Source organism: Hippichthys cyanospilos, chromosome 17, assembly GCF_059441005.1.
Source record: "Hippichthys cyanospilos isolate Australia breed blue-spotted pipefish chromosome 17, RoL_Hcya_1.0, whole genome shotgun sequence".
NCBI lineage: Eukaryota > Metazoa > Chordata > Actinopteri > Syngnathiformes > Syngnathidae > Hippichthys > Hippichthys cyanospilos.
The window spans coordinates 15,010,930-15,034,811 of NC_142385.1; the positions used below are offsets into that span (position 1 = coordinate 15,010,930).

The following is a 23,882-nucleotide window of genomic DNA, read 5'->3' on the forward strand; positions in this document are numbered from 1 at the left end:
CGTTAACCAGATCTTTGCGGAACCGTTAAACCCTGAATCTTGATTTTCGAGCCTGGACCCTTGTCACTCAAAATCTTCCACCTGAACGTTTGGACCTTCAACATGAATCCTTGCCCTAAATCTTCACTTTGAACTTCACCTCAACCTGCATCTTCACCCCGAATCCTCCCTATAAACCTTGGACTGCCATCCTGAATTTCCTGGATCTTCACCAAAGATTAAAACCGTCAATCATCAACCCGAACCTTCGCGCTAAACTTTGACCCAAGATCTTCACGGTGTATCTTTAGCTTAAACCCCGCCACTGAATCATTACCCAGAACCTTTGAACCCCCGTCCCAAAAATCTACCCTGAATCTTGACCGCGGTCATAAAAAATCCACGAGCCCTCAACCTGAACTTTTGAACCTTCGTCTCCAGCCTTCACCTAGAATTTCACCTTGATCCTTCCCTCTGAGCCCATCCCATCCATCTTCAGCTAGCGTCAAGTCATCCATACAGCAGTAGATCAGACGTGTTGCGTGATGTTGAATCACGCCTGTGAGGATTCTGTCATGTGTGCGACCATGCGGAATGCCAAAACTACTACTTCTCATTTCTTCTTCTTCTGCTGTTTCTTATCAGCGCTGCTCTTAGTCTCCAGTCCAAAGACGGAGAAGTTATTGATGCGTTCTGACACAAGCGGGTCTCGGGGGGCCGGCGACGGTGTGGTGCTCTCGGACATGCATGTGTAAGGCACATGTACCGTGCGGGTGTGTGTGTGCGTGTGTTTGCGAGTGTGTGGCTGAGATGAAGACTAATCAGATCCAGGACCACACACGTTCTTGCGAGGATCCGGCCAGGGGGGACCTGGGGCCCCTGGCCCACGGGTGCCCCAGTCCAAGCCTCTGCCAAGAAAATCACCTTCCAGTCCGTTGCCTCCACCTTTCTGAACGCCTCCGCACGCATGTACACACACACACACTCCCTCCCACGCCACCTTCTCATCTTTCATAGATTCTTCTGGATCCGCTCAGGAAAATGATTGGGATTATAGTGTGTGTGGCTGAGGGGGCGCACAGGGGCCCCAGCGGGCTTTACCATTCCCCTGGATGTGTGTGTATGCACGTGTGTGTGTGTGTGTGTGTGTGTGTGTGTATGGGGGGCAAGCAAGTGACCGTGCTGGTGTGTTTGCGGTTTCTTTACAGTATTTTTTTTTATTGCTCATTACGGAGGTGGCTGAGATGTGGCGATGAATAGAAACACTCGAGGGGGGTACGGGGGGGACCCGTCATCCATGCGTGTGTGCGCACACGTGCGTCTCCGTTCACGTCGTGCCGCGCACCCTTAAAGGAACAGCGCCGGTTTTATGGTGACTTTAGTCTCTAATTGTGGAAACTTCAAAGCGCCATCGGACCTGCGATTTGCTACTGAGGACGCCGCCTCGGTGACCTTTGACCTCGAAACCTCAATTTAAAGTTGGGCCCGGCAAATCCCTTTTCTCTTTCATCAAAGAAAAAGATCAGCTAATGACGTAATTCAACAAAAGATTAGGTCCAGTGAAGAAGAAAAAAATGTTTGCGGTAAGGCTTTATTCTCAGAATTCTCACTTCAAAGTCAGAATTCTGTAGACGGGATCAGAATTCTTACTGTATGTATATTTAAAATTGGTCTCACTTTCGTCAGAATTCTCGCACAAAGTTTGAATTTTCACTGACTATAAAGTCAGATTCTTAGAATAGTCAGAATTCTCACTTCAAAGTAACTCTTCAGAATACTGACTTCAAAGTCAGAATTTTGATGTTTTCTAAGAAGTTACCTTAAAATCAGAATCCTGACGTATTCTCAGAAATCCCGCTGAAGGCAGAATTCTGTAAGAGAAATCCCGCCGCACTTGACAGTCGCTCCGTGGGCAACCGTAGCAGGCCTCGATGACAAGGCGGCTTTGGCCCCGCCCCCTTGACCACACGTTGACAGTTTTCCGCCGTTCCACATGTGCTATTTCCAATGCCTGCCAGCTAAATGTAGCCGCCTCTGGAAAGAACGCAGAGCACTTGTGGACAGCGCCTTCACATTTTGGACCTGATCCAGAGAATTTTGGCTGCTTTTTTTGGCGTAGTGGTTATATTTGTATTATTTGTTCTCTTTTATTTTTATTTCGGTTGCTTGTGTAAACTGTGAACACGCTGGAACGCACGCGCTGCTTCGAGGTTCAAACTTCTCGAAATGCTAACGTTTGTGTTGTGAACGTTAGCTTGTTGAGTTGGACTGAAGGATGTTTGTGGTGGAAACTGCCGGGCGTCATCGATTGGCTGAAGGCTTTCGGTACTCACGTGGAACTAAATAAACCGGTCGATACGTTTCTCGTTGTTTGACAGGAGCCAGACTAGAGCAATTCACAACTTTTAGATTGCTTTTGGTTCCGGAACTGAGGAGGAGAGATTTTGCACCGAGTCTGCCAAGTAAACGGCGACGTTTCGTTTTACTGTGGAAATACTGAAGTGGGCGGAACTATTTTTACGAATACCGTGTTCCCACGGGGACTGATTTGATTGAAGGAACGCGTGTTAGTAAGAGCCTGCTTTCGTCCCGTTATCCATGCTGTTTCCGCGAACCTCATGAGGAGGTCAGTATGATGGATGGACGCATGTTGCTTGAGCTACAGGATGGCGCGGCAAACGAGCCGTTTTACTTCCTGGTTAGAAAGATCGCTACTTTAAAAGTCAGATTTATTAAGCAATTCGATCGCTAATGTGCCAAATGTCATTCATATGCACATATTACACTGCGGAAAGGACTTAAATATCATGTTATGACCCCTACAAAAATTTCAATTAGATTTGGCCATAACTTTCAGGTACCCCCGTTTGAGAACTTCGCGGGGAAAAAATCCCCGGCGGCACTCGCGCGTTCGTAACACCGGCAGCGCCGGGCTCTCGGGCCTTCAAGGAGCAGGAAGCGAGTCCCGATCGGTTTCCCGCCGGCGTTCTCGGCGGAACCTGGGCTCGCGACCACGGGGAGAGGGGAAAGCTTTACTTGTCCACTTTTCCATACGCTGTGGGCGTGGAGCCGCTCGGCGCCAAAACAAGTCATCCGGGGACGCGGATCCAAACCTGCTTTACTTTGCCTTTCCCCCCCCCAAAATATTCCCGTGGAAATAATGTCTTCCAGGGTGCCGATATAAACTGTACAGGCAATATTTAAGGCAACATTTTTCACCGTCAAGCCGGTGTAAAAACAACATTAAACACTATAATAAACGGGATATGTTTTATTTCCACCCACAATTGGAAAAAATCCAGAAAAAACTTAATGCGGCCATATATTTGTTGAGTTTTTCCATTTACATATAGTTAAAACAAGGGTTGGGTTGAGTTGAGGTTAAAAATAAAATCGCTTTTTTTTTTAGTCACGTGGATGGTACAAAACAAAAAAAAGACTGACTTTTGTGATCTATTAAACAAGTTTGCGATAGTTTCAATTTTTTAAGTTTAACATGGATAAGGACTACGCAAAGAAATTTTGACTGGACTTGAAGATTTGGGCCAGATAAGGGGTTGGTACAACTTTCAGTTTCGTCTCAGAATTTGGACTTTTTCCCAGAATTCTCACTGTAAAGTCACGAATCAGAATTTTGACTTTATTCTCGGGATTTGGACTTTTTTTCAATCCGAATTTTGACTTTATAGTCTCACTTCAAAGTTCCGACTTTAAAATGAGAATTCTCATTTGAAAGTCATACTCGCGTTTTTTGGGGGGAATTTTGACATCATTTTTTGTCAGATTCCGACTTTGAATTGAGAGTTTTGACTTGAGAGTTTGATATTCTCACTTTGAAGTCAGAATTCTCATTTTAGAGTCAGCATTCTGATTTTGTTTCGACTTGTCCTTTTTTTCTTAGAATTCTGACTTTAATTCTGTCTCCCTTTTAAGACGGAATAGCAATCATAGTCAAAAATTTCTCACAAAAAAAACTACAGAATTTTGAGAATAAATTAAGAAATAAAAAAATATATATTAACAAAGTATAAAACGTGTTTTGGCCTGAAGCGCCGACGCTTTTGAAAGCGTTCCGTTCCGAAAAAGTGTCGCGGCCCGCCGAGCGCCTTTCATTTCTCCGAGCGTCGGGATGACGCAGCGCTCTTAAACGTGTCGCCGGCGCCCCGACGCGGATTTCCCTTTTCCCCCTTTGCGGAGGGCGACCACTCCGGGCCGCCGTCCAACTGTGAGCAAAGTTAAAGCGGCGCCTCGGGCCTTCGAATTTACGAGGCCGCCGCTTGACACCAGAAGACAAACCGCTGAAAAACAAGCGGGTCTGCTCCGGCGGGACGCCGGGTGACCTGTTTTCTGCGCCCCGTATAGAATGTTCTACCCCGCCTGCCCTCCGTGTCCTTGCCTGCCACGGGCCTCACTGTATACACGCACACACACACTGTACATGCAAACAGAACATGATACACGCTGGACCCGCAGGCTCCAGGTAAAAGTTCACATAGCTTCATGCATACACTGCATGGGCAAAAAAAAAAAATGGGACGCGGCCACGGGCTGGGAAAAAGGAAGAAAAAGGAGAATCGCATCGAGACTTCTACAGCAGGTTCGGTTACGTTGGGGAAAATGCTCGGGCAAAAGTATTGGGACAGCTGCGGAAAGTCAATAAACAGTGGAGCCGCAACGATTATTAGGAGATAGACGGATGGTGTGAAATCATCTGTCTTATTGCTGGCTCGTCCGCTGAAAAATTCACTGTTCCTCAACAAAATAAAAGCAGCGTTTCTCACCGCGACACATTTTACTTCACCTTCCGATCGATGTGCTCTCAATTCGAAAAGAAAGGATCCGTTCCTCGGTTAGAACCGTGCCCGCCGTTTGCTACTGTTCAGAAGGGATCGCCTCTGTGATTGAGAGTGTGTCCCAATACTTTTGTCCGCGCTGGCCCGAAATCAAACGTTTGACACTTGCGGCGGCCAGCGCGACCTATTAAAAACTCCCCTGACAGCCATTAGGCTGCACAGACATGAAACTTGATCCTTTGGCCTTTTACTGGAGGGGGTGCGAACATCTCCCCCACGGCCTCACCCCCTCCCTGTCTCCACCTGAGCTCCCGCCACCATCACACTTTCTCGTCAACAAGCCCGTCGACTCGCCGGAGACTAATTGCTTGCTCGCGACCGCAACGAAAATGTCAAACGACCGCAATTCTTCATAAGCCGGCCATTTTCCCGGCCCAAAATCCAAACGTGTGAACGTCTACTCTTATTTTCACCCAGAATTGACTTATCACTTATCACCATCGTGTATCATTTGTGTGCCGCCTCTCGTTACCTGTCGAGTTCATGATTTGTTTTTGTGAACGCGTCTCTACTATGATCCCAAAAGGGAACGCTTTGAGTTGAATATTTTTCTGCGGACAAATATTTATTGATAATGATTTCATTTTGAGAACAGGTCTGACACTTTATGTTGATTATTTTTTGGGGACGCAAATCTCCGGTTGTTACGCGTTAGCGCTGCACGATTAATCAAATTTTAATTGCGATATTGGCTGCCAAGATTAATTAAGCTGATGCTCAGCTATACTAAAGTTTACACTAGATGTCAACTCAAGCACTTTGTCTTTCTACCACCATGGGGCGATGTTTCCCACACTATTGTCACATGTATTTACCAGTGTGAAATGGCGTTGAGTTTCTCGCTTGATTCCCATTATATACAGTGCCAGCTGTCAAATGAAAAATCAGATTGGCAAAAAATTGGAATAAATTCTGTTTGAAATGACGGAAAATCACATGTTGACTGATTAGAATTTGCTTCAAATTAAATAATGTGCTTGCTTCTAAGTAGGCTTCATTTTTTTGTTAGTTTGCACTAAGCAAGTAAGTTAGCTTTGTCGCCCTGTGTGTTTTTGCCATAATTATTGTTTATTTTAGTTTATTGTTAATATTTGTCATGATCAAGCCTTGCAGACTTGTTTATATATCGTTTGTTTAAAAAGGGGAAATAAATAGACATGTTTGAGCAAACACGGAGAATAATTGTGATGAATAATCCTGATTTCAATATTGACCATAATAATCGTGATTATTATCGTGTAAACTGGGCGAATCTCCACTTTGCAATTTTCTTCATCCCCACCATCGAAAAAAAGGAAACGTATCTTAGAGGAATCAACCTTTTTTTTCTGGAAATTTCTTATTAGAGGAGTCAGAAAAGTCTAGCGATCAAATGGCTTAGTTGGCAACACCGCCTGCGCTTTTGTAATCTCGCCATCCGTTCTCAGCGGGTGGGGGTGGGGGTGGGGTACGCATCGGACCGCCAAAGCCGCCGAAAACAACCATTTTAAAACTTCGACTCATCCTGCCAAATTAACTCCAAAGAATCGATCAAATGGTCCTAATTTGAAGTGAAGTCGGCGCCGATTCTCGCAATTAGCTCGCCCGCTTGCGCTAACTTTGAAGTATTTTCAGAATGTGTGTCAGCGTGCACAATTAAAGGTGAAGCCTGCTGCGAGGAGATGCTTTTTTTTTCGATAGGCCCAATTAAAAAAAAAAATGGAAGAAGCCCCCGCAGCATTGGGATGAGTGAGCGAAAATCCCATTTGGACGCATCCCAACACGCCCGCATTGTTTCCTTTCCACGTTCTCCTTTGTTATTTAGGTCAAACGCAAGCATATGATAAATCTGCGTCATAATTAGCCTGTCAATGCGCCGTATAGTAATATTGTAAACAGATGTGGTCAACACATTCGTCTTCATTAAATATGACGCCACGCCGTGGCGCAAAGCTCAAATCCATAGCGCGCTTTCAAATGGAGATGAGCGCAAAAACATCTGCGCGCCTTAAATCTCCTCGCATCGATTTTCGCCGTCAGTCCCCGGTTCGCCTTTCAACTTTTCCTTTCATGCCCTCACCCGCCAATTTTTTTTTTTTCATCTTCATTTCACCTTCACACGTGTGAGCCTCGCGTTCCTCTTCCTCGTTATCTCGCCGCTTTCTCTCTCCAAATTCGCGTCTCGCCGACCTTGGACCGGACGAGTATTAATGGTGACTGACTTCCACTTCGGGGAGAGACGTTCAAGGACTCCCCACGTGCGGTGGAAAGAAAAAGTTCTTCCAAGAGTTAGCGGGTGATGTTTTCCAGAAAAATAGGCAAAGATTCTGCCGCCCCGCCGGCATCCCGCTCCAATTTGTTTTGGATTCACTCGACGTAATAACTGATGTAATGCACTTGGGTCTGCGGCTGTCAAATGCAGCGCCGCTTCTACTTGCGAAATTATTTTGTTCCTGGAGTCATTTTGCAATGTGTTGTTGTTTTTTTTTGTAAGAGCCGTTTTTTACATGTAAATAGCCTAATCCGTTCCAACAAAATGCTTCATTTTGAATGTAGTTTTGTAGTATTTTAAGAAACTTCTTGTAGCTCATCTGTAAATGACCTATCCTGTCATCGTCATATCTGTGCCCCCCCCCCCCCCCCCCAAAATTTTTTTTTAAAAAAAAAGCAACAAATCAAGCTCCACATGTACAGCATGCAGCCGGAGAATTGGAAATGTAAGTCGGTGCTAATCTATTTGTTAAACCGGAGAATCCAAATTTGATTCCAGTCAGTGACGCCATCATGCTAGCAGCTACACGCTTGGAGGTTATTTGTGGAGATGTCCAAAATACATTCCATTCAAATGGAGATTTCCTTTGAACGGTGAAGGAAATGCCCGCTGTGCCCACGCCCGCCTGGCTTTTTTTTTTGGGCGGAGGGGGGGGGGCATTTAGCCACGACGCTGGAAGAACATTAGCTCATCTATTGGACGGAAATTTCTTTGACTCGAGCGGGAACAAAGACGCCATCTGTCCACCGGCTCGGGCTCTCCCGTGGCGATAAGTGGGCCGATTGTTTGTTGCCGCAAACAAACGGCAGCGCCACGCGTGGCGACGCTCCGTGCCGCCGAGACAGGCTCCTTCATTCGCTACTCCGTTAGCGGCCGGCCAGGCTAGCTCGCTTCCCTCGCTATCTTGCTTTGACTCACTTGCTTTGACTTTGTCAGCTTTGACTCACCCTTGAGGCTTGCAAAGACTTTTGAGTGCTAAATTTCTTAAATAAAAGCTGAAAATTTATGTTTTTTTGCCGGTCTGACTTGGACGGAGGAAAAACATCAAGAAAAATACTGCAAAAAAACCTGCGATAAAGTCATAAATGAAAGTCCACAAAAAAGTGTTTGAATTAGAAATATTTTTTCTTTTTTTGCATTGTTCCCCTCATTTTTAGTTGTCTTCTTTTGTTAACAAAATAAAAAACTTGTTAATATTCAACTCTGCAACAGAAAAAGTCCAAATCGATAAGCGTTAGCCAACGCCGTTAGCTTAAACGGCATTATTAGCACCAATTAGCAATGACCCCGTTAACGCGATTGCGTTTTTTTCCTTCCAGGCTGATCGGGCCTTCCCCCGCCACGACTTTGAAGCCGACCCCGCCATCCTCCGAGGTCGTCCGTCGAGGTCCAGGGTCGCTCGCGGCGAGGGGCGCGTCCCCCGCCCCCTCCCGGGATATCGCCGGCAACCCCCCCATCCCGCCTCAGGGCCCGGCCCCTGCCATCTTCCGGTGAGCGACCCCGCCCGAGCGTCGAATGACAAGCGTGCATCCGAGGGCGGGGCTTGCCTCAGTCTCTCGTGATTGGCTGCTGGATGGAATTGAGGTGAATGGAACACATGCCCAAGGAGCAAGAACCTAACCCAGTCGAGGGCGAAGAGAAACGGTGAGCCGACGCCGCTCGCGCGTCTCGTCTATCCGGTCGGGCCGGTCGGGACGCACGCGCCGCCGCGCGCTTCGATCGTTCGCCGAGCGCGCTTTGATGAAATTAAGCGCTGCGTGCATCTTTAAATTTAAATACCAACTTCAGTGTAGACAAAAAGGCGTGGAATCTAATGTTTGAACAGCTGTTACCTCTGCCAAGGACGTGGTTCTAAGTGCGGAGCTTTGCATGACTTCCCGCCGTACATGACAGAGGACGGACACGTTTCCCATCGCAATCACGCAAATCGCGTTAGTCCACCTTGTTTTTCCGGACCTGAACGCGTCCGTCCGCACAAAATCGGAAAAAGAAGAAAAGAAAAACGTTTTGTCGCGTTCCAATTCCGTTTTGCCTAACGATCCAAACATAATCGACTCACCCGATTATAGAAATTGCACAAAGACCTTTTGTAACTTTATACAATGCGTCACATGCCGATCTCAATCGAATTAAAGCAGTCGGATGTTATTCCAAACCGTCTGGATCCAGACAGATCGCATCCAGATTTAACCATTTTATTAGGGACATTTGATCACGCTTTTTTCAGACCCGCGTCAGTACGTGTACCCGACGCTAGAGTCATCGCCGATACCAAGCACTAATTTCACGAGTATGCTGATAAACGCTCGAAAAAACGACAGATCGTTTTCAAGGAAGTCCTATTCTATTCGGTATCACATTTTCCATGAAATTCATGGAAATTTTTATCGTTTTCTTGTTTGTGATCGTAAAACTGGTCCAGGAGAGTCGCCATGGTATCGGCTGCCGTAATGGGTCCCGATACCTTTAAATAAGGACTGGTGTCTTCTTCATACTCGGTATTGGTATCGGCCCGTTCCTGCTAGCTCAATCATCCTAGTTTTATTTTACTCGTGTAAAAGCGCATTGATTATTTGACGATTATTCCCAAATAGGTGAATTAGGTGATTTTTCGTAATAGATTAATTGTTGAAATCCTTTTTCCACCTTTTTACTTTTTTTTCTACTCCTCAATTAATAAAAAAAAAAAATGTCTTGTTGTCATCTACGTATGGAAATTAAAATGTGTTTTAAATCCAATTAATTGATGAATCGGCTATTCCAATATTAAAGCTGACAAAAAAAGACCCCCCCCTGCCCACACCTCTGATGTTTTGTCGCAGACTCCATTTGGATTCAATTCACACCTTGATTTAAAAAAAAACACACACACACACAACAGTACGGCGACTTACTTTTGCGTAACGTAGCATTAGCCACGCTCGCGCGTCCTCCGGAACCTTTTGATTTCCGACACCCAGGAGGCGCCGCTTTTAACACAGCGTGCGGACGCCAGTCTGGATCCTCGCCATTTAATAAAGTCGGGATTGGGCCTCCGTGTCGGCGGCCGTGTCGGCGGCCGTGTTGACTTGCGCGGACGTGCGAGCGTAAAGTGTAAACAAGCTGGAGGTTTTCCTTCCCGCCACGCCGCGCATTGTTGTACGTCTCCCGAGCCGCGGATCGTGTGACCGATTACATCACGGCCGCTTTGTGCGCCCGCGGGCTTGAATATCCAGTCGGCCCATGAGCGGCCAGTACCTGTCAGCCATGAAGAGATAAAACGGGAAGGCCATCTCAAGACGCTCCCCTGGTGAAAATCTTTCTCTTCACCGTGATAGCAATTATGCGGGGAAAGACTCGGCCCATTTTCCTTATTGACTCACTCGAGGCAATTCTTCGTGATTTTTTTCTCTTTGAACTCATTCGCTGCCAAAAACGTTTTTATGTGGCCGGGCTTGCGTTATGCATCCACTAGATGGAGCTGCTCCAAAGGGAATGTCAACAAAACAATCAGGTCAGTCAAACTTTAGCATGAGATCATCAGAAATGAAGAACAAAAATCATTTCTAGACAGTACTATCTGAAAAAAAATACCTCTTGATGACATCAGAAGACTGTTTAGATTAATGCCAAGATGAATCAAGAGTTGAAAAGAATCTAATTACAAATCAATTAAATATGAATCAAACTGCAACAAAAAAACTTCAAATGCAATGTTTTGTTGATTTAAAAACAGTTTGAGGATTTATTTGAAACTGCGCTTTTGTTTACAAAAACCTGCGGTTTAACATTACAAAATTTCAAATCGGGTGTTATAAAAATACATTTATAAATGAAATGCAGGGGTAAAAATTCAACATTTAACATGGCGACTAAGTTATTTTATTTTTCCTTCCGTCCCTCCAAAAATGAAAACTCGCCATTGGTGCGCTGTATAAGGCGCGCTGTATTATAAGGCGCGCTGTCAGCGTTTGACAAAATTGAAGCCTTTTCGGTGCGCCTTATAGTGCGGAAAATAGGGTCTTTAATTTTTTGTGTTGGGTATGAGGACTGTCTAAAGTGGGCTGTTACTAAATGAGTTAAGAATATACATTAAATTTGCCTACTCGACAAAGTATTACGATACAGTACTCGGGTTACCGATGGCTGCGAGGGGCGGGATCTCATGTGGGACTTTTTAGAACGTGGGAAAGAGCCGGTTTACCCGGTGAAAACCCTCACAGGCACGGGTAGAACATGCAAATCCAAACAAGGAGGACCCAGCCAAGATTCCAAGAGGTACACATGCTACCCACTAGGACACAATGGCGCTTTTGTACAAAACAACACAGTTACACAAAGTGAATGCCCGTGACCCACTTTAATGTACAACTACCATACACAGAAACTGATGGTACCCAACCTCAAATTGAAAAAACAAAACAAAAACAAAAAAACATCATAATTATAGCTATCACTTTGCCGTGTTTAACCCTTGTGCGATATCTTGACCATTTTGGTCTCATTTTCAAACATTATATACAAACATTGTGGCTGTGTCACAAAATCCGTCGGACGGAAAATATGTAAAGCGATTGTTACACAAGGCCACCATTATACTTCCAATGTCACGCACCCCCTGGAGCATCAGTGACGGTCACATGTCTGGATCGTGATCTTCATGATTTATTTGACTTTGAATATTAAAGAAAAGCGTCATCAGTTCTTGGATGTTCTAAAGCCATCCACAACCGCATGATCGCCCACAGGCATTTTCCAAATCAATACTCTCTTCCCATAATATTTTATTTCTAGCTATATATATATATATATATATATATATATATATATATATATATATATATATATATATATATATATATATATATATATATATATATATATGTGTGTGTGTGTGTGTGTGTGTGTGTGCAGAAATGTCCATAAACATGTTTATTTATCAGGTTTTCAAATTTGTTTGAAAATTTGGGAAAATTGTTAGAAACATTTTCCCCATTTTCGGATCGTCTGCATGTCTTTAAAAAAAAATGTCTATAGTTTTCTGAGTGAATGAAGTTCTCAAAAATTTGAAACAAATATGTTAATTTAAAGTTTGTTCTAAAATTAAATTAAAGCAGGTTCAACAGAACCTCCTATAAATGAAAATAGACCCTTAAAATAGCCATCAGAATTAAAAAAAAAATATATATATATATATATATATATATATATATATATATATATATATATATATGTATGTAATGTATGTATGTACATACACACACACGTATGAAAGGCGTCTCCCGGTTTGATGAAGTCTTTCCTCAGGCCAGGTGGAAGAGGGTGAGCGCGGGCCAATCGTAAGGCGGCGTGGGCGGGGCTTAGCGCGAAGCCTTACGCAGGGGTGCGTTTGATGAGCGAGTTAAACTTAGAGCGATCGGCGTTACCGCTGCGAGGAAGACAGCTTCCAGCGCTCCGCTCGGACATCCAATCGATTTGTTTTGTTTCGCTTTTGGCTATGCACATCTTATCGCCGTGCTGCGTCACCAGGTCAGAACTACAACGCCGTTCTTTGTTTCCCGCCTCGGCTGCACATCTGCCGTCACAACAGCTGTGGGCGTGCGCGCAGATTTGCGTGCGCTTTGAGTACACTTGTGCAAGTTTAGCTCAGGTTACTGTTTGAAGACACGTGAGGGGTTAGGGGCGTATCGCCGGCGCGGCGCTTGACTTTTGCCCCGCCGTGTTTGCAGAGCGCGGCCGGGACCCCGTTTGCCAGCGCGCGCATTCCGCTGGCAGCGCCTTTGCCAGCGCAGGCCCGCTCATGTCGACCCGCGAGAAGAATTCGCCGCGCTCCCAAACAAACCGCGTCTTGAGTTTCAAAAAGAAGCCCGGCAGACCAAAACAAACAAACGACAGGCTCGGAAGCCGGCCCTCGCCGCGGCCGCGTCGCGCGACCGCCGGTCGCCCGAGGACACTCCGGGGCCGCGGTTACCTCCCGTCATCGCCCGCCGTCTCGTTTTTCCACGCGTTTAAGCTCTTGCGGTTTCTGCCGCAGCGCCAAGGGGGGAAAAAACAGGTTTCCGCAGGTGTTTGGTTTTCTGGAAAACTTCAAAAGTGCTTACGCAAAGTCACTGACGACGTCACGCTCGGCTTCCCGCTTACTGACATGCTCGTCGCTCTCCGCGGGGTGGCCCCAAGCAGCCGCGCGCTTTCACACCTAAGTTCTGCTGGAGGATTTAAGGTCGAGAACAAAAAAGACAAATTTTGTGCTGAACTGACGAAGGAAGGGAGAAAAATAACTTTGGGCGAAGGAATGAGAGTGCAATGTAAACCGAAAAATGAGAAGGAAGGAAAGCAGAAAAGAAGGTCAGGCTGTTCTGGAATGAAAGACGTAGCATGCATGAATAAAAACAAGTGTGAAGGAAGACAAAAAGTCCTTTTACGCAAAGGAAGGATGGACGTGGAATAAAATAGGTACGGGGAGAGAAAAAGACAAAAAGCAGGTTTGAAGGAAGCAAGGAAAGCAGAAAGGAAGGTGAGGCTGTTCTGCAAGGAAAGAGCGTGCATCGATAAAAACAGGTGTGAAGGAAGGCAAACATTCCTTTTTAGCAAAGGAAGGAGTAATGCAGATTAAGGTGAATATGAGGGAAGAAAAAGATGAAAGGCAGGTTTGAAGGAAGCAAGGAAAGCAGAAAGGAAGGTGAGAGACTGTTCTGGAAGGAAAGAGTTTGCGTGCATTGATAAAAACAGGTGTGAAGGAAGGCAAAACGCCCTTTTAAGCCAATGTAGGGGTGCAAAAAAAAAAAGCAGGTTTGAAGGAAGGAAGAAAAGTAAGTTAAAATGAAAAGGAAGGTAGCAAAACGGGGAAAGAAGGAACAGAAATATGCGTGAATAAAAAGCCTTCAGAACGGCAAAAAAATTGAGGTGAAGGAAGAAGGATGCAGTTTGAAGGAAAGCCGAAAAGTCGCTCAAAGCCAAGAAAGGAAGGATGCAGAATGAAAAAGTGTCTTGAGGGAAGGAAAGATGAAGTGAAAAGAAGGCAGGGAAGCAGAAACATATAAAGAAGGAAGACAGAAGTCATTTCACAAGCCGTCATAGGAAGTTCAAGAAGTACAAAAGTACTTTTAAGCAAAGCAAGAAAGGTTGCAAAATCAAGCAGTTCTGGAGGAGAAAAAGGGAGAAAAGGAAGCTTGAAGAGGAAGGCCGAATGCAAAAATTTCAAAAGTCAGTTTGAGATCAAGGAAAAAAGTGGGGAAAAGCAGTTTCACGCAGAGAAGTAAAGAAGGCGCAAAAGTCATTTGAAGGAAAGGACGGAAGGAGCTCAGGAAAGAAAACGGGTTGAAGGAAGAAAGGAAAGGCCATAAGGAAGGTTAAAAAAAAAAATCGGTCAGGGGATGGAATGTGAACTGAAAAGAAAGAAGTCAAAAGTTAGAAACGATCAAATCAGGTTGCCGCGAAGGCCATAAAGAAGGATGAATCAAAAGCTGCGGACGGGCGGATGCTTTTTCCTGCGCTTTCTCGACCATCGTATTTTTTTTTTGCGTACGCCAGTGGAATCGTCTTTTCACATCAACAAAATTCCAAACGTTAAAGGTGACGTTTGTTTTCAAGCGTGTTTTTCTCCGGCGCTGGGCCGCGCCAGCGACGCTAAGCTCATGTTTGGCTAGCCGGCCCTGTTTGGATTTCCATCGCCGCTATTTTAGGCTTTGACGCTCTCGCAGGCTTCACATCTTACTTAAAAAAAAAAAAAGTGAGGCACCTCATGATGTACATTTTTATGTACAGTTTTTTTTTGTTTTGTTTTGTTTTTAGTTATTGACGAAAATTATTGAACTATTGAAGTTGAAAATTTGTTTCTTTCTAAAGTATAAAGTAAAGTATAAAGTATAAAAGTATAAAGTATAAAGTATAAGTATAAAGTAGTACTAAGTATAAAACGGTCCGGGGTGTCACGTTGCCGTCACCGTGGAAGTGAACATTCCGGCTTTCGGTGACAGACGAAATAGTTTTCCTCCCACATGAGAGTTTATGCTGTTGTTGATTGAGGCCTTTGCCAGCTTCCAGCGGTCGTGCCCACATTCCGCGCAATAACATCGCACTCGTGAAACTTGCCGACGGGATGGGTCCAAAGATGCTAAAAGCCGGCCGCGACGCCCTTATAAGGAGAGCCCCAAGCGGGACGTTTCGGGCCGCTTTTTGCCACGCCCTTTCCCTGACTACGGAGCGATGGTTCGGCTGGCGTTTTTAGAAGAAAAACAATCAAAGCCGACGTGACGCGATGGAGACGTGACAGCCGTTTCTGGCTCTTGTGATGACACGGCGGACAAATCAGTTTTTCTATATTTGCCTGTCAATGTCTCCATACTAGAGGTTATTTCTATTCCATTGTTTGACTGGAGCCAAAACGCGCAAACCCAAAACATGAGGTGGCGTTGCGTATCAGCCACATGAGCGAAATTGCAATTCTCCAGCAACTTTTGAAGGGTCTCGTCTCAATCCAAAGTCTTTTTAGCCTTTCGTTTCTCGGTCTTGATTTTTAATCGAGACCAGGTCAGTTTCAAAATTACCAGTCTTGTCTTTGTGCCCAAAAAGTCTCGGTCTTGTCTCGAGTTTGCACCCAAAAATTTGTCTAGATGTCTCAAGGGCTTGGTCTTGTCAGGATCTAGATGGCCTAAGGCCGTCCAGTTGCACAAAAGACTTGGTCTTGTCTCAGATGTCTTGGTTTTATCTTTATCTCGAGGTCCGAAGTTAATGGTCTTGTCTCAATCTGAAATCCCCAAATTCTTGATTTTGTCCGGTCTCAATGTCCAAAAGTCTTACTCTCGTCTCTGTCTCGACATACAAAGTTCTTGGTCTTGATGTCCAAAAGTCTTGTCTCGGTCTTCTCCCGACACCCAGAATTCTTGGTCTTGCTTCGGTCTCCGTCGCCCAAGGTCTTGGTCTTGTCTCAGTCTTGATGCGCAAAAGTTTCGGTCCTCTCTCAACACCATTGACGCCCACGGTCTTGATTTTGTCCGGGTCTCGATATCTCTGTCTCCATGTCCGGAGGCCTTGGCCTTGTCTCGGTCCGGCCCAAAAGTCCCGGACTTGCTATCCGTCTCGTCCGTGTATGAGAACGGCGCCGGTTGACCCTCCAAATATCCAAAACCTCGAAGCGTTTCTCTCGTCGGGGTTTGAAAACGGGAGTCTCTTTCCTCTCCGCCGTCAAACGACCTCGATGCCACGGCAAGACGACGGATTCGGAGAGCGCGGCGACTCGGGGGATCGGGAATCGCTTCCATCCCTGACGCTCGCTGAGCCTCCTCCGAGGCTTTTGTCACATCCCCCCTCCCCCCCTTGGCTTTCTTCTCCGGCGGATTTCTACCTCTGAACTTGACGGGCGTCTTGTTCCCCGCCTGTTCGCCGGCAAGTCGGAGTTCCTTTTGCTCGGATTCCCGCCCCGCAAAGGCCTTTATTTGTTTTGACACGGCGGCTGATCCCCGAACAAAACAAAAGAGGCAGGTTAGCGCCGCTAGCTATCCAGCTGAGCTAGCGAAGCTGCTCCGAGTGCATGGGCTGACCAAGCTTTTAGCGGAGGTGACAAAATCGCTTAAGTACATACGCCATGTTCGCAGGCGCACCTAAAAGCTTTCGATTTTCTGAAAAGCTGACAACATCGGGCAAAATACCAACAATTCTCCATACCAAAAATATGTACGCTGCTGTGGATGCATAACACAAGCCCAGCCGCTACTGTAGCTTCTATTCTATGCGCCTTACAATGCGATGCCGAGACAAAGTGTTCGCAATTTATCCAAACGTGGCATTTATCGACTCTCTCTCTTTCTCTGCCTCTCGCTCGCCCAGGTGGCTCAATGGCCCGAAGAGGAAGAGGAAGAACAGCCAATGTTCGGTTAAAAGTATGACGGGTGAGTAGGATGGACATGTGTCATGTGATTTTTTTTGTTTGTTTGTTTGTTTTTCGTCAGACGTCTCGAGAGCTCGTCTGGCGCAAGGAAATTTGTGGGACCATATGTTCAAAACCGGAAAACAAAAAGACTCCAAGTAAAATATTGAAAATATTGTTTTTTATGTTTCAAATGTATATTCCCATTATTTTTTGTTGATTTTATTTTGAACATCAAGTCAGACACAAATGTTTCTTTGAATAATGATCGATATATTTTCTTTTTTTATTTCAGGCACTTTGATTCACTTTTTTCAGATTCAGAATAAGCTGTAACCCAGATAAACTTCTTTAATGAATAAAAAGGATACAGTTTTAGCCATTTTTATACATTTTTTAATAGATAATGCTCTTATTTATAGTCACCGCAGTAAGTGGGGGGGCGACATTTTCTCTTTGAAACTTTTTTTTTTCAAATTCAGAATAAGTTGTAACCTGTATAAACCCTGTAAAAAAATATAAGTGGATTTTTTTTCTTTAGTTAATGTTAAAAAAAAGAGATTTTGTATTTTTTTCCTGCTGAAATGACATCACAGTTACATCACAAGGCGTATGCTGTAGCTTGTTAGCTAACTGTCCCCTTTTATTATTATTCTTATTAAACACGATTGGTGCAAAGTTTTCCGGAAGACAAAATTAGGGCGAGGGCGGGGCCGACGTTTTTCCACTTGGCCTCGCAGGACCTAAAATTCGCACGGCAGACATTCGGCATTTTCCTAATCATACGTTGGTCATGGCAAATGACGATGATGTCATCGTTTCCCTCCTGGAAGTCGAGAGCGCTTGCGTAAGCGGCGCATCCATACAGTACGGCGTGTCCGTACTTTCCCCCCCCCCCGACTGGCTTAATCCCACCTGGCGAAGAGCCTTCTGAATGACCTTTCTCGCATTTAAAAAAAAAAAAGTCTTTTGTCCCCTTTAAAGCTCATTGGTAGTCTTGGAGATCGTAATGGAGGTGCCTAAAGGCATGCTGGGAAACGGCGTAACCTTGATTCACCCCCCGATAGAAGCTGCTTCATCTCTGTCAAGGATGAAGTTGCTGGAAGTCTGCTAAGCTTCATCCCGCTATTCCTTTTTTTCCGAAAGCACACTCTGGCGCCCTTTTTTTTTTTTTTTCCCGATGATTATCGGAGCGCTCTGTTGACTTTACTCTCGGCGTCTTTCTCCTCAGCTTTATTTGTGATTATTATTATTTGGCTGTCTTCTCTCTGTCTCCCAGAGGGCTTTGAGTGTAATTTTCTTTTCTGTTTTTTTTTTTTTTGTGTGTTGTTGTTTTTGTATCAGCACTTTCCAAATCCGTCGTATCGTGTTCACGTTCATTTGTTTGTCTTTTTTTTTTCCTTCTTCTTCATTTAGTGGCACTTAACGGATTCTTCCTGTCAGCTTTGATTGGATGTTCCCACAGTCTGGTGAAAAGCGCAAGAAAAAAGTCACTTTCCATCTGCGTAGTCTAATTCCCCCCCCCCCCCCCCCCCCCCCCCCCCAAACTGGGGAGATTATTTCTTCATTTTCCCTCGTGACCTCTCGAATTCTAACTGCGGATCAACATCCTGACTTGACTCCTAAAACTCATAAGAATGGCTTTAATTCTGACATTAAAACGATCATTTTGAGATATTTGAGAATTCTGACAACGGTTGGAACTTCTCCGAATTTTCACTTTCAAGTCAGATTTTTTTTCTCACTAGCCCTAATCATTGCGTAAAAAGGACTGTATTGAATCGATGCCGTTAAAAAAGCAAAATCCAGGTCAATTTCACAGCGTTCTCTTTTTATGAATAACGGCGGCGCTCCGGCTGGCCTTGAGACACATTACCGCCACCTAGCGGACTGGAGTAGAACTTCGGTTCCCGACTTGACTTTTTGGCCAACGTATGGGTCAAAAGTGTACGTTGGGAACAATTGACGCATTGTGGGAGTGTGCATGTACGCATATTGATGAATATTTTTCCATTTGTGTGGCAGGGTATATCCCCAGCTACCTGGAGAAGGATGAGCCGTGCGTGGTGTGTGGCGACAAGGCCACAGGCTACCACTACCGCTGCATCACCTGTGAGGGCTGCAAGGTATGCGCGCACACACACGCCCTCGTACAGCTATACTTGTGAGGACAGCCAGTCACATGTTGCGTAGTGTAATTACGCTTCTGTGGCAGCAGGTGGTGCAGTGGCGCTCTCGTTGTCAAAGCGTACGCGGGATTTTTTTGTCGAAATTAAAATAATGATGATTATGATTCAGCACAATGTTTTATACCTTTTTCTTCAGATTAAATTATTCACCATATGTTTGTTGCATTTTTTGTTGTTTATTCATTATTTTTTATTGTTATTGTTTATTGGTTTACAGGCACTTTGATGCATTTTATGCTATGATTAATCTGGATAAACCTTGTAAAAAGTAAAGCTAACGTTAGCTGATAAATTAATTCAATGGAAAAAAAATCTGCACGTTTTCTTCAGGTTGAAATATTTGAAATATTGGTTTTAATGTTCCAGATATATTCACATTTATTATTATGTATTTGTCGATTTATTTTTTGCATCAAGCTGTCAAAAATGTTTCTAGTTTGAATAAGGATTGATAGCTTTTATTTCAGGTACTTTGATTCACTTAGTTTTTTGTTTGTTTTTTTTAGATTCAGAATAATCTGTAACCCACATAGACATTTGTTCATGTTAAAAAATGGATACAATTTTAGGTGTATTCATAAAATTATCCGACAATTATAAAGATAATTACTGCTACGATTTGGGCGGGGCAGCGAAATGTTTTCTCTTTCTTTGGGGGGGAGCTTGGAAAAAATATTTAGGAACCTTAACTCTAACCATAACAATCAGAAAGGATTTCCTAACCCTAACCTCAACCTAACCCAATTCAAACTTCGCTTACCCTCAAAAAGAGGTCCGACCTAAATGTCCTCACATCTCCAAAATGTCCTCACCATGTCTGCAAAAACCTCCAATCGCTTCTCAGAAAAACACACAAGATTCGAGCTTCGCAACGAGGAAAGTTTCTCTCATAAGCGCCAGTTGGAAAAGTCCTGAGAGGATGTTGTTGGCAAAACATTAGTTTGAAGCGGCTTGTTTTGTTTTCCTCATCGCTAAGGAGGAAGTTGTAGCGGGACGCTCCATCAACACATGGGCGATAATCGAAAACCGCCGTTGTGTTGCCCCACTGCAGGGTTTCTTCCGCAGAACCATCCAGAAGAACTTGCACCCCGCCTACTCCTGCAAGTATGAAGGCTGCTGCATCATCGACAAGATCACGCGCAACCAGTGCCAGCTGTGCCGCTTCAAAAAGTGCATCGCTGTGGGCATGGCCATGGACCGTCAGTCTCCATTTTTCCTATTTTTTTTTTTTACATTCTCACGAGTGCCACCAATTTTAAGTTTTTAAACATAGGAATGTAGTAGTTGTGACTGTAATCACGGGTCCAAAAAAACAGGTTCAAGTTCCAAAATACAGGCATTATAAAGCTATTAAGCCTTAAGCTGCTTCATGTTTCATTTCATTTGCTCTCAGTTTGAAAAGAAAGCTGTTCTGCTCCCGACATTTACGTACGTACTGTACCTTCTTCCGGCCTTTGCTAACACATTACTAGAAACACAGAACTAGCGTTGACTTTGCGTCGTCGTACACATTTGAACAGCATAAAATTTAAGTTAAAATGTTTTTAACTGATTTTAAAAAAATGAAAATTGATAACTGAAGACAATGCGCACAAGGTTTAAAACTTAATAAAGGCATGCAACATTTTGCAAAGGAGTCAGCAGAACTCAATTGAGCAATAATTTGCTGCATGTTCCACTTCATTTGATCACAATTTGAAAAGTAAAGATCCACTGCTTGTCAGAACATTGAAAAGGATGCAATTATGCAATTTGCGACAAAAACCCTTTCAGTCTCATATACCCCCTTTTTTTTTCCACTACATATTTTGCACTAGATTATTAGCACCAATGTCTCTGTTTGTTGTTTATTGCTATTTATTTATTGCTCATTTATGGAATGTGGTCTGCTCGGGGAAGTGAACAGAATAAGAGGTTCATTGTATGCTACAACTACACATATGACAATAAATGTCTTGAATCTTGAATTTGACAACCGCTCTGCTAGCTTAATGCTAACCTGTTATGAGAAACACAGTAGAAGTGCTAACAGAACTAGCACTGACTTGTTATTGTTCTACACTTTTGACAAAGTGAGAGACATGCACTCCGTGTGGATTATACTGCCCCCCGGTGGTTAAGATGCACACCCCAGTAGGAACAGCACAATGTCAATGGAATTCAAGGAGAGAAAATTTTGACGGCGCTCGAATTATTAAGCTCCTATGCCTGTATTTTGTGTCATTTAAGCACACCCCTTCTTCATCTTTTTTTTTCTTTTTTTTCTTTTTTTTTCAAGTGGTGCTGGACGACTCCAAGAGGGTGGCCAAGCGGCGTCTGATCGAGGAAAACCGCGAGCGGCGCAAGAAGGAAGAGCTGGTCAAGACGCTCCAGAACCGGCCGGAGCCCAGCGGTTCCGAGTGGGAGCTGATCCACATGGTGACGGAGGCCCATCGGCACACCAACGCTCAGGGCGCCCAGTGGAAGCAGAAACGCAAATTCCTGGTAGATTAACTGAGTTCGATTTTTCCCATCATTCGTTTGACCGCTGTTTTATTTTTCATGTTCAACGAGCACATTTTGCACTCGCTCTTAGCTGAAAATAATCAAATGAGCTGTGGGCTCGGGTACCGGCCAATCGCGGCTCGCTCGTTTTTGCGGGTTTGCTCATGTGACGTTCGCAAGCTGAGCCGCGATTGGTTGTTGGCCTTGAGCGCGTGTGATGTCGTTTTCAATCGACAACAAGTGCCAAAAGTTTTGTTGAAGTTGAAGATTTTAGAAACGAAATTAAAAAAAAATGTAAAACAGTTCTCTTGGTATCAACTGTAAACGAAAGGATTTTAGTGATACAAAATATGAACTTTTGACTGGTGAAAATGCGCAATTAAGTCGAGATGTTTAGATGTCGGCTGGCAACGCAAAGACAATCAGAGTTGGAATTTCGCAGGCCTAATTGTAAAACACCGCAGCACTTTCTCCAAGAAATCCCCGTGGCATCCTTCCCGCCACACCCTACCCCGTCATCTAGTTGCCTAGCAACCAGCCTCCCTCCACACTCTGCCATCCCTTCTGCCACCTAACGCCCGCCTCTCGCTTGGAGAGTTCATCTTTTTTTTTTTTTTTTTTTATATGCACCTTGGCATTCTAACAGAATTCCCAAATGTGTTGTGATGTCAGAGGAAGCTTTTGGTTGAGGGGGAGCAACCAACTCCCCCAGGCCGGCGCGGGGAGCGAAAAACGGGCGGCGCCGTGCCGGGACGCCGAACGCGCAGAGGAGAGAAGACTTGAGAAGAGGAAATTGGAAGCCCGCGAGGATTAGCGCCTATAAATCCGCGCAAGACTGCCGGAGATGAAGTCAAGATGGGCCGCGGGCTCTCTCGCGTTCTTCTTGCGTCTTGATCCTTCCGAGCGGGAAGCGGCTTCTGAAACCCGCTGCCGGATCGCTCAATGACACCCCGACAAAAGTATTGGGACGCTACGGAAGAAAAGACCCCTTCGCTGGCGGCCCTGTAAAAAAACGATCTTTCACGTCTATAGCCGTCATTGGCAGCGAACGAGTTAAAGGTCGTTCAAGCTACTTTTATAGTTATGTTTCATGTACAACTGATACCTTAAAGGTGTTTTGCCACTTGCTGTCGCCAGGAAATGACATCACAATCGAACGGCCAATCACAGCCCGCCTCATACATAATATCACATTATAATCCATCGGAGTTAATCCAATTGTAGTTCCAGCAATTAAAATGTCTGAAATTCTCCTAAAATCTCAAAGTCTTGAATCCAATTTTGAAAAGTCTTAAAACCCGATTGAAGTCGCTTTGATTTAAAACAAATTTCAGTCTTATTTTGAAATGTTATGATTTTTTTTTTGAAGCCACGACAAGGCAAGTACTGCATTTTTCGCACTATATTTCACACCTTCAATGAATGACCTATTTTGAAACGGTTTTCATCTTTAAGGCGCATAGAATAGAAGCTACGGTAACGGCTCGCGCGATGCATCCACTAGATGGAGCCGTGCTAAACGGAAAGGCCGACAAAACGATAAATCAGTCAAACCTTTCGATCCAAAATGAAGAATAAAGATGAGTGGCGGAAAATACGCCGGAAATAAACACCTCTTGATTACATTCAAAGACGGTCGTTCTTCCTTTGGTTTTTCTTAGCCGGACAAAATCGGACAGTCGCCGGTGGCGCCCACGTCGGACGGCGACAAGGTGGACCTGGAGGCCTTCAGCGAGTTCACCAAGATCATCACTCCCGCCATCACGCGAGTGGTCGACTTTGCCAAAAAACTGCACATGTTCTCCGAGGTGAGACTCGGTTTTCCCCAGCTGGCGGCCAACGGGTTCGCCGTTAGCGTCGGAAAGAGAGCGCCCGTTTAAACGTGGGGATGTTTTATTCATTTCCGGAGCGTTTGCTATTCCGCCATAGCTTACATCTGCATGATTGTGACACCGGGGGGACAAAAAGAAAACAAATGAACGTGCGTGGCGGGGACAAATGTAGCGCGCGTCAGGCCGGCCCAATCAGAAACGCTCATTAAGGGCAATTAATCGCACGGCGCCGAGATTCGTACGGGAGCGCCGGCGTGCGCATCCATCACGGCAATCTCAGCCACATCCACGCTTTTTTTTTTGCTTCAAATTAAGCCGCAATTCATCTGGATTTTTTTTTTCCTGAACTCACAAACTGAAAATCACACAATTATGGCTCAAAGGAACCAATTTCACCCCGCTTTTTTTTTGTTTGTTATTTTGTATGTTTCGGGCTATAACAGTACTCAA

The 23,882-nt window shown here is 44.7% G+C and overlaps 1 protein-coding gene across 4 annotated transcripts in view; it reads left to right on the plus strand.

Annotated features, from left to right (window-relative positions):
• LOC148409914 (thyroid hormone receptor alpha-B) overlaps positions 1–23,882 on the plus strand; it is a 108,415-nt gene that overhangs the window by 73,916 nt on the left and 10,617 nt on the right. For 2 of the 4 annotated variants that reach the window (XM_088438182.1, XM_088438180.1), the window contains 6 exons: positions 8,403–8,727; positions 16,888–16,949; positions 18,953–19,053; positions 20,168–20,315; positions 21,395–21,600; positions 23,262–23,408. In XM_088438182.1, coding sequence (XP_088294308.1) covers positions 8,672–8,727; positions 16,888–16,949; positions 18,953–19,053; positions 20,168–20,315; positions 21,395–21,600; positions 23,262–23,408 — 720 coding nt within the window. In that variant the 5' untranslated portion in view covers positions 8,403–8,671. Of the gene's footprint in view, positions 1–8,402; positions 8,728–12,464; positions 12,592–16,887; positions 16,950–18,796; positions 18,875–18,952; positions 19,054–20,167; positions 20,316–21,394; positions 21,601–23,261; positions 23,409–23,882 lie in introns of those variants that run through there. The other 2 variants (XM_088438183.1, XM_088438184.1) reach the window with 2 other exon arrangements.